We start from the raw sequence: 11,238 nt of genomic DNA, 5'->3' as shown, positions 1-11,238 counted from the left end.
ATGGAGAGGCAGACACAACTTATTGGTTGTAAAAAACTTTACTCACGCCGCTTGCAATCACGACGCAGGTGGTCCGGTCGTCGGAACAACCACACGAGTTGCTCCAGCTGGCGGGGCCCCAGCCAGTTAATCCGTCCGCAATTCGAAGCCGGCGGGGAAAGGGGTACATCGGGGTTGCGCTCGGTGACGGGAAGAAAGATCGATAGGTGATCGGTCTATCGATCGGCAGCCGCAAGTCAGATAACTTCAGAGGCACTCTGCAGCGTGCTCAAAGCTCTTCAACTTGGGCGGAAGTCGCGCGGAATTTTAAACGGTCAGCGAGCCAATTACTAGCCGCCACGTGTGAATAATTTAGCACTGGCCAATAGCGGGGCACAAATTTGCATCCGAATAGCGGGAACTCTTTGCACCATGCATTTCTGTGCTGCAAAGAAGAAATGCATCCTGCAAAGGAAACTGCAAATTGGCGGGAACTCTCCTGCACGCAGGCTCTTAATTGCAGCAGAACACTCTGCCGTGCAAAGGAGCTCTCATGTGGCCAGGAAATTCCATAGTGCCGAGGCACCAAAAATCACTGGGTCGTGACAACAAAAAGTTGGGATTTTTGTGTTGAATTTGTCTTAGGTTATCTTCATTTTCTTTATAAGAGCTGTCGCAAATACTTTTTGAAAATAAATTAAATAAATACAATACACTGAAAATAAATAATTGTTCATGTGTTTGGAAATCTGCTTGTACCCTATTTTATCCATCAACAAATTTAGCTATTGATATAATTGCTAAATATAAAAAAAAGGATGTCACAGTGGAAACTGAGCTGCACAAAGACTGCACAAAAACACAAGGACTGCATTAGAAATAACAAATTTTGACCAAGCTGGGCCCAAGCTGGGCCCAGGAAAGAACAGGAATGATTTACACAGGAATTATAAAGGTTTTGATGGCAGAAAAGATGTTGGGTATTGTGATTTGTAGTTCCGCACTAAGCTTCAATAATCAGACTGATAGGGAACAAATTAAAATTTAGGACCAGTGTTGTAATGTATTGGCTGGTTCTTGAAAAATTCTGAGTGGTTTCTCCTGGCATTATCTTCAATGGAAACAGAGTGATCTGCATCTTTTGGGAGGAGTTCAGAATCTTGCATGCGAGTCCTTTTACTTTAAAAAAAATAGAAGGCTGTGAATAGCATAAGGCAAGGGACAGGCCTTGAAAATGTGTGAGCATGTATTGGAATGATAGTATCTGGTGACTTTAATTTTCTATATCTTTTGAAGATAATTAATGCCTTTCCAATTCATCTGTTTCTCCCTGTCATCCTACAGTTTACAATATTTTAAATGTTTTGTCAGCAAGCTAATGTTTACCGATTAATCTTCTGCTCCTCTGCATCTTTCTGGTTCATTATGTATTGGGATGAAATAACAAAATACTTCAAGTAGTTTAACAGTGAAGCCATGGTTAAATTAGACTGAGATTTCGGTGACCTTTCCTGTTTGTCATCTGACAGGATAAAGGTCTAGGAATGTTCAGATGATGAGCTGGATGTGGATGAAAAGGCACAAGATTGAGTGTGTCAGAGTTTCCATTTGGAAAACAGGAGATCTGCTGCCAAATATAAAGACACTAATAAACTGTTCACTTTATTTTCACCCTTTCTCACTCACTGCAATGAAAAGGGCTTTTTTGTCCACAGCATTTAGGAACTGTGTGGAGGATAACTAAGAAATGATGTAGGATGAATGGGAAACAGGGAAGGTCTGGCAAGATGAAGGTTACAGGCTTCACACTGCAAGGCCCTGAGCTTTTAAACACTGATCATTTTGAAATGGGAGGGCTTGCTTTGATAAAATATGCAGTAAACTATTGAATGAGTCTGGTTATTTCTTTAAGCAGTGATGGTTAGTAATTTATATACAAAGCAAGAAGTGACAGTGAGGATGAGAAGCTGAAGGACGCCAGATCCTAAACTGCTGTTATTAAGCACCTATAATTACCTTGAATTAATGGAGCTAGGCCAATTTACAGCAAGTTAGAATATGTCCTCAAAGTATAGCTGTGATGCTTATGTGATCTACTATCCTTCCACTGAATAATTTAACTTTTACTGAAAGGTAGTATTGAGGAAATCTGCAACTCAATGCAGAATGCAGAATTCTCAGTGCTAGAGAAATTTTCAGTAAGATTTTGGCTGACTGTGAAATCTTGCAGACAGATTCACTAACCTAGTGAGGAAGGCAATAAACTAGGTTTGCCGAGGGATGGAGACCAAAGTCCTGAGGTAGGTGGGGAAGTGGGAGACCTGGAGGAAGAGCAAGCAGGAGGGGGCAATAGGAGAGGTGTTCGCATTCTTCCTGAGAAATCAGGGCAATCGACTAGTTACCTCAGGTGCCTGTACATGAATGTGCAGAGCCTGGGAAACAAGCAGGAAGAATAGGAATCCCTTGCACAGTCCAGAACTATGATGTGATTGGAATAACAGAGACTTGGTGGGATAGCTTAAATGGCTGGAGCACTGTCGTGGATGGGTACAAACTGTTCAGGAAAGATAGGCAGGGGATAAGAGGAGGAGGAGTTGCACTTTTGTACAAGAGCCATATGATTGCTTAGAGTTCCAGTATGAAACTGGAGAAAGGCCTGCTGAAAGTCTCTGGGTTATGGTCAGAGGAGAGAAACAAGGGTGATGTTGTGATGGGTGTCTGCTATAGACCTCCAGACCAAGAGAAAGGGGTGGATGAGGCTTTCTTAATCACAAACCCTCGTTCACATGGGAGACTTCAGTCACCCTGACATCTGCTGGGAAGGCAATACAGGAGTGTGAAGAAAATCCAGGAAGGTTTTGGAGAGTGTTTGGGACAACTTCCTGGTGCAAGTGCTGGAGAGGCCAACTAGGGGCTGTGCTCTTCTTGACTTGCTGCTTACAAACATGGAAGAATTGGTGGGGAATGTAGTAGTGGATGGCAACTTGGGCAGCAGTGACCATGAGATGATTGCATTCAGGATCCTGAGGAAAGGAAAGATGAACAGCAGAAGAGATGGATCATGGACATAAGAAAAGCAGACTTTGACTCGCTCAGAGAACTCATGGCCAGGATCCCCTGTGAAGTCAGTCTGAAGTAGAGAAGAGTCCAGGAGAGCTAGCTGTACTGTCAAGAAGCTTTACTGAGAGTGCTGGAACAAACCATCCCAATGCGCAGGAAGACTAGCAAGTATGGAAGAAGACCAGCTTGGCTTAGCAGGGAACTCTTCAGTAAACTAAATCACAAAAAGGAAGCTTATAAGAAGTGCAAACATAGTGCCCATATTTAAGAAAGGTAAAAGGAGGATCCAGGGAACTATAGACCTCACCTCAGTCCCTGGAAAAATCATGAAGCAGATCCTCAGGAAATCCATTTCTAAGCACTTGGAGGAGAAGAAGGTGATTAGGAACAGTCAGCACGGATTCACCAGGAGCAAGTCATGCCTGACTAACCTGATTGCCTTCTATGATGAGATGACTGGCTCTATGGCTGTGGGGAGATCAGTGGATGTGATATACTTAGTTTTTAGCAAGGCTTTTGATATGGTCTTACAGAACATTCTTGCCGAGAAGCTAAGGAAGTCCAGGCTGGATGAATGGACTATAAGGTGGACTGGCTGAAGCATCAGGCTAAGAAAGTAGTAATCAATGACTTGATGTCTAGTTGGCAGCAGGTATCAAGTGGAGTGCCCCAGGGGTTGGTCCTGGGGCCAATTTTGTTCAATGTCTTCATCAGTGACCCGGAAGATGTCACAGAGTGCATCCTCAGCATGTTTTCAGATGACCCCAAGCTGGGGGGAGTAGTAGATCCACTGGAGGGTAGGGCTAGGATGCAGAGGAACCTAGACAAATTGGAGGATTGGGCCAAAAAAAATCTCCTCGGGTTCAACAAGGACAAGTCCTGCACTTAGGATGGAATAACCCAATGCACCAGTATAGGCTGGGGGCTGATTGACTGGGCAGCAGTTCTGCAGAAAAGGACCTGGGGGTTACAGTGGACAATAAGCTGAATATGAGTTAGCAGTGTGCCCTTGTTGCGAAGAAGCCTAATGGCATACTGGGCTGGATCAATAAGAGTGTTGCCAGTAAGTCACGAGAGGTGATTATTCCCCTCTGTTCAGCACTGGTGAGGCCACTCTAGTACTGTGTTCAGTTTTGGGGCCCCCACTACAGAAAGGATGTGGAGAAATTGGAGAGAGTCCAATGGAAGGCAACAAAAATAGTGAGGGGGCTGAGGAACATGACCTATGAGGAAAGACTGTGGGACTGGATTTATTTAGTCTAGAGAAGAAGAGACTGAGGGAAGATTTAATAGCAGCCTTCAACTACCTGAAGGGAGGTTTGAAAGAGGGTGGTGTTATACTCTTCTCAGTGGTGCCACATAACAGAACAAGGAGCAATGGTCTGAAGTTGCAGCAAGGGAAGTTTAGGTTAGATATTAGGAAGAATTTTCTCACTAGGAGGATAGTAAAACACTGGAACAGGTTACCCAGAGAGGTGATGGAAGTTCCATTCTTAGAGGTTTTTAATGCCCGTGTCAACAGAACTTTGGCAGGGATGATCTAGTTGAGGATGGTCCTGCCTTGAGCTTGGGCTTGGACTAGATGGTCTCCTGAAGTCTGTTCCAACCCTAATTTTCTATGATTTTCTATGATTCTACGAAATCTCTGTTCTACTGTTGGCCTTTGTAGCTGTTGGCCTCTATCACATGACAAGTCCTTTGGAGGGAAGAGGGGAAGCAAGAATCTGTCTTTTCTTTCACTCATTCATCAGTATTTTTGGTTTCGTTTAGTTGGTGGGATAGTAATGGTCCTAAACCCAGCTTGAACGCATACTCTGACCCAGAAGTTAGTTAAAAATGATTACTGGTGAAACTGAGTGTAAATGTGGCTGCATCAAGCCAAAGACAACATGAAAAACAAAGTGGGGTTCTGAGGGCAAAAGATGCAATAACTGTAATAAGTAGGGGTGTGCAAAAAAGGCCGTATTCAATTTGGATTCAGATTCGGCCTGAATTGGGGGACAGTGATTCGATTACTTGATTTGGATCACTGTCCTGATTCGATTCGGCTGAATCTGGCTCTGAAGATTCGACTGATTCGGAGAATCAGTGCTTCAGCCATAGACACAGCTTTAAATGTTTTTTTGACATACCTCAAGGTACCAGGCACAGTTCGTGAACACTGAGATGGTGGGATGGATGGAGTGTGCCACAGGACAATGGCGAGGCCCCCACATGCTCGGCGGCAGACCCGGAAGTGGACCAGAAGAACTTCGCTGATAGGCCACGGGTGCCCCGCCAGACCCAGGAGGCACCAGTTGCTGAGCCAGGGGGGAAGGGGGAAACCCCCACGCGCTCCCCGGTGGACCTGGAAGTGGACTGGAAGTGCTTCTGGGCCTCTTCCAGCTCTGCCACCGAGTGTGCTGGGGACCGCCCCGCACTCCTGTGGGACACTCCATCCACCCCAGCATCTCAGCATTCACGAACTGCCTGGTACCTTGTGGTATGTACAAAAAATATTCAAAGCTGTGTCTATGTCCGAATCATTGAATATCTCCAGATCAATTTGGAGGGTTCTGATTTGATTTGGAGACATTAAAGGATCTGATTTGATTCGGAGATTCAGCCGCTGAACCGGGCCGAATCTCCACCAAATCGAATCAGTGACCAAAGCTTTGCACAGCCCTAGTAACAAGCCATTGAGTTTTTAAAAACAAATGAACTTTTTGTGTGTGCTTGTTTTAATGTAAAATCTTTTCCCTGTGCAGGCATGAAGCCAGATTTAAACAACGTATGTTGGAACTAACAGACACAAACAACATTGCCTATTTATTTCTCTCAGCTGCCAATAGATGGCTGGAGGTCAGGACGGTACGTACAGTTTAGTTCTAGCCATGGTTTTGAAACCTTGGAAGCAAACAGAGACTTTGTTTGATGCAATGGAAGAGATAATAGTTGGAATTAATCTTACAATGAGATATAACAGTTTTATGTACACTGATCCTTAAAATAGCTCAGGATTATTTATATTAAAGCATCAGATTTTTCCAGCTTTCTTGGCTTTGTGTAAGAAAATACAAGACTCCTTCATCTTTTGTGTTGTGATGTCTGTGGTTCTAAAGAGAGTGTAAGAACATTTATATAACTTGTAGTAAGACTTTCTTCTACTACTGTGCAATGTCTGAGGCCCTGCCAAAGTGGAAACTATTTTGAAGGCGTTTAGGTGTTTTTACAAACTTCATAATAATTCTATTTCTGTCACCCATCATCTCCTGGGACCCAAAATACCTCACAAACAGTGAACTAAATCCTGTAGTCCTCACTCATAGCCTGAGTCTGTTAGTATATTCATCAAAGTCCATTGAGCTATTTGCAAAGTAAATTATGGCTCAGTGAGAAAAAGGTGGCAAAAATTGGACCTCTAAGTGGGGCACACAAGGAGCCTCTTCCCATATGGGTAGTCCATATAAAGATTAACATAATTATTGCCTTCTTATTCACCAGGAATACAAAAGGGGCCAGGGATTAAAAAGGGACATGTCTCTGTCCTTTTGTACCTAACACAGAGGATGGGCCTAACCCACGAGTAATATCTGACTTACTTCATCTGAACGTCCGAGTCTCTAGGTGGCCTTCTGCCTTCTTATTCTCTAATAAGGCAGTGAGATTCTACTCCCACTCTTCTGATGGGCATGATCTAATTAGAAGTTAGAATCTCAGGACTCGATCCTATATGGTAGCAATGAACTGCAGCCCTGCTAATTTTGTACCCAAGACAAGGAAGACAAAGCTAGAAAATGATGCAACCCTTCAACAAGCTGTCATAAATTCTGTTAAAGCCTGCCTCATACTGGGAATGAATTTGATTAAAACACTTGGACCACTTCATTAAACTCTTTGGAATAATACCTTGTTGCTGAGAAATAGTTTATTTGGCTTTGTCTAATGGTACCTGGGTCCTCATATTGCACACAGCCATGTAGGAAACATGGTCTTGGGAGTGACTGTGCAGCTGTAATTCCAACAGCTTGTAGAGACCCACATACTCTGTCCATCTTTCATACATCTAGTTATTGTGTTAAGCTATTAATATCTTCACAACAGCACTTCTAGAGACAGATTAATTTGGGAGCATTCATTGCAAATCTCAGCAGAAAAAGATTCTAAGATAAAAATTACCAAAGTGAAGAACAATCAGAATGAAAATGCTAGCTAAAATGCAGGGAGAAACGATAGAAGTCAGATGTGAATGACCTGATATTAATAAATATTTATGTACCTGATTTGTGGGTGCAGTTAGTCATTCCACATACAATCGATATTAAGCATTTCAAATGTTAAATCTGTCCAGGTCCCCTGACACTTCTCACTTTTTAGTGTCTGGTAAAAGTTGACCTGGGTTCTTTTGCTTTTATTGGTAAAGAATTAGGACAGACATGATAGGAGAATGTGTCAGTTCTATATCATTTGTGTGTTGGAAAAGCTTTTTTCAAAAGGGAAGTTTGTTTATGTAACTTGTGGTTTCAAATATCTCAGTTTTTTTGGACTCAACTGAAGATACTTAAGTGGATCTGATTTTCCAAAGCCATTGATCATCCACCCTATGAATATCAAGCTTCTTTGAAATAACTTAACTTTGGCACTCAAAATAACTAGTCTCTTCTGGGGAAAAAAAATCCAGAACTTGATGATTAGCCTGTATAGAAATAAGTGTTGGTAAAAGCAAATACTGTTATCATATTATAAACTGTTTATTGTTGCTACTGGACTTTAATCCTATCAATTGTCAAGAATCTATCTTTCTTTCTTTTTAGGATTATCTGGGTGCCTGTATAGTTCTTACTGCAGCAGTTGCTTCCATCAAAGAAGGGCCAAAGTCTGGTTTTGTGGGGCTAGGTCTCCTTTATGCCCTAACGGTACGTACCATAGCAAACCTTAAAACTTTGAGACCAATATACTAGATTAAGGATGGTTTAAAAAAATACACCTCCACACCCCCCCCCACATACACACATGCACATAAGTATGCACACGCGCGCAGTTATCTTCCAACTTTCATAATCTTGAAAGAAACAATCTTGCAAATAACGGATTCAGGCCAAAGTTGAGCAAGTTCAGGACAACTTGGACTTGCTTCAGGGTTTATGAGCCAATTAAAAAACAACAGAGATTCCCAGGCCCTGCGTGCTCCCAAGGAGAGAAAGAACATTATAAGTGCATACAAGGTTCTTCTGTGCAGTCAGCTTTTGCACAGACCAGTGCTACCAAAGCTATGTATAGTGAAACCTGGCTTAAATAACTATCCAACACACTACCCCAATAAGTGGCATAAGAAACCTGGCATTTACCTGAAGACTAAATAAAAGTATTTTCAGAATACTTGAGCTCACTGAAAAATTAGACATGACACATCCACATTTTGGAAAATCAGTCAAATGCCAAACCTTGTCTTCAACCCATTTTAAAATGCGAATCCAGATATTGGGTGACAGGTTTGGGTTTGGTATCTGTGGGGCTGGAGAGTGGGTCAGCCACTCTGAAATGTAGTAGGAGGAAAGATTTTTGCTTTGGGCTTGAGTGGAGTAAACGAGCCCTCGACTGTGGGAACTCTTCCTTCCCTATCTCTCAAATAGTTCAATTTTACTGGTCACCACTGCACACTGCAGGGCCCATTTCTTACCCTTGCTTATGCAGGGATGAGTGATGGGTATGCTGGGTAGGAACAAGGTAAGACTGGCAAATTTTTGCTGTATTGATATTGTTGTGGGGTTATCATTTGACCCAGGCTGACTGATGGGTCTATTTACTATACTGTGTTTTAAAAATTTACTACAGTAGCATAGCAGAGAAGGAGCATTCTGTAGAGGAGAAAAATAACTGAGTAAATGGCTGGCATGGCAGAAAGCAGGCTAAAACATGCAGCTTATATGGCATAGACAATAGGGAGTGTGACTGGAATGCTCCTCCATTGTGGGGAGGAGCAGGTACTGGTGCAGCACTAAGACTGGGCCTTATGCTAGCCAATATGAAGCAAGAGTAGGAGAATGCTCAACAGCGCCCAGGCGAGCCTTAAATCATATTTGCAGTGCCGTACCAGCACAACAGGAGCCTGCCAGGGGCTTAGGGTCTGCTCCAATATGCTTTACCTTCACACTGGAATTCTTTTTACTAGTGCTGTTCAGTTATCATAGAGTGGTAGTAGGCATCTGTCTTGCAAGAGAATAGAATTACGCCAGTGAACATAATCCTCGCTTGAAAGATAAAGCGAAGCTGGACTGACCTCTCTAGGGTGCAAAAGCCTGGAGACACTGATCTGCCAGTGTCCCTTTCTCAACCTTGCTGGTTTAATTCAAAGGAAAGGCAGGTGCCAGTAAGTTTGGAACCAGGTTGGCTGCAAGAAGTACTGGAGCAAGGGAGATCATCCATTTGTCTATCTATCGAAGCTCCACTCCTAGACTGGCTGCTGACCATGTTTAAGAGCCCAGTCTACCTTATCATGAAGCGGACTTCAGTTCCACAACTTCTTGGCAGCATTTCCTTCACTGGGGTAAGGCTAATACCCCTTTCTAAGGTCTGTTCTGCATGAAGCCATTGGCATCCTAGAGGTTAGCAGGTTATTTTACTGCTGCCCAACACTCCATGATAACAGTTGCAGGTAGTTCCATCTACTGTGAATTATGGTAGCTAAGGTTTAGCTATTTGGTACTTATGCTGTGAGTAAAAACGAAAGCGGAACAAATCAGCCATTAACTGAAGTTTGATCACTCAGTCGTGACTTCTCTCTGTCTGCCCTATTACATCTCTTGCAAAATTTTGGATGAGGTTTGACCAGTGGTTGTTCCCCTCTTGATAGATTGTCAGTTCTTTCTCTTTGGGGTCCCAAGCATAACAATGTTCAGATGTGGATGAAAGCAAAGTGCTTCTCTTGTTGCTCTTTCTGTAGTGATTGCGCAGCTGTGGATCAGATTTAAAGGAAGTGCAAAGCTCCTTGGATGCCAGGCTTTTTTATCAAACGCCCCATCATTATAATTACTAGGGGTGTGTGAAATGGGCCCTATTCGATTCAGATTCAGATTCGGCCCAAATAAGGGACAGTGATTCAATTAATTGATTCGGATCACTGTCCCTGATCAGATTTGGCTGAATCCAAATATGAAGATTCAATGCTGATTCAGGGAATCAGTGATTCGGGCATAAACACAGCTTTAAATGTTTTTCTATGTACCTCAAAATACCAGGCGCAGCTCGTGAATGCTGCGTTGCCAAGGCGGATGGAGTACCCCACAGGAGTGTGGGAGGGTTCCCCCTGTGCTCAGTGACAAACCCAGAAGTGGACCAGAAGTATTTCTGGTCCACTTCCAGGTCTGCTGGGGAGCACACTGGGGGCCCCCCCGCACCTCCCCAGCTTGGCAGTTGGCTGCAGGGGGACCCCAGGTGCCCCCCCAGACCAAGGAGGCACCAGTCGCCAAGCTGAGGTGGGCGTGTGGACCCACCCCCGCACGCTCCCCGGCAGACCCAGAAGTGGATCGCAAGTGCTTCTGGTCCACTTCCAGGTCTGTTGCCAAGTGTGCTGGAAACCCCCCCATGCTCTTGTGGGACGCTCCATCTGCCCACGATTGCAGCATTCACGAGCTGTCTGGTACCTTTAGGTATGTAGAAAAAACATTTAAAGGTCTGTCTATGTCCGAATGACTACACAGTCCGGTGGGTGGCGAATTGGCTAGAGGGTCGCACTCAGAGAGTCGTGGTGGATGGGTCGGTTTCAACCTGGAAGGGTGTGGGCAGTGGGGTCCCGCAGGACTCGGTCCTTGGACCGATACTCGTTAATGTCTTCATCTGCGACTTGGACGAGGGAGTGAAATGTACTCTGTTCAAGTTTGCAGATGACACAAAGCTATGGGGAGAAGTGGACACGCCGGAGGGCAGGGAACAGCTGCAAGCAGACCTGGACAGGTTGGACAAGTGGGCAGAAAACAACAGAATGCAGTTCAACAAGGAGAAATGCAAAGTGCTGCACCTAGGGAGGAAAAATGTCCAGCACACCTACAGCCTAGGGAATGACCTGCTGGGTGGCACGGAAGTGGAAAGGGATCTTGGAGTCCTAGTGGACTCCAAGATGAACATGAGTCGGCAGTGTGACGAAACCATCAGAAAAGCCAATGGCACTTTATCGTGCATCAGCAGATGCATGACGAATAGGTCCAAGGAGGTGACACTTCC

At 44.1% G+C, this 11,238-nt stretch overlaps 1 protein-coding gene across 8 annotated transcripts in view; it reads left to right on the top strand.

Moving 5' to 3' along the window:
• Positions 1 to 11,238, top strand: part of ABCC9 (ATP binding cassette subfamily C member 9) — a 141,432-nt gene that overhangs the window by 107,525 nt on the left and 22,669 nt on the right. For 5 of the 8 annotated variants that reach the window (XM_025208522.1, XM_025208521.1, XM_025208520.1 and 2 more), the window contains 3 exons: positions 5,787 to 5,889; positions 7,833 to 7,934; positions 9,374 to 9,565. In XM_025208522.1, coding sequence (XP_025064307.1) covers positions 5,787 to 5,889; positions 7,833 to 7,934; positions 9,374 to 9,565 — 397 coding nt within the window. The remainder of the gene's footprint in view (positions 1 to 5,786; positions 5,890 to 7,832; positions 7,935 to 9,373; positions 9,566 to 11,238) is intronic. The other 3 variants (XM_006027347.3, XM_014521658.2, XM_014521657.2) reach the window with 1 other exon arrangement.

Source organism: Alligator sinensis, unplaced genomic scaffold (genome assembly GCF_000455745.1).
Source record: "Alligator sinensis unplaced genomic scaffold, ASM45574v1 scaffold517_1, whole genome shotgun sequence".
Taxonomy (NCBI): Eukaryota; Metazoa; Chordata; order Crocodylia; family Alligatoridae; genus Alligator; species Alligator sinensis.
This window is presented reverse-complemented; position numbering and strand designations above follow the sequence as displayed.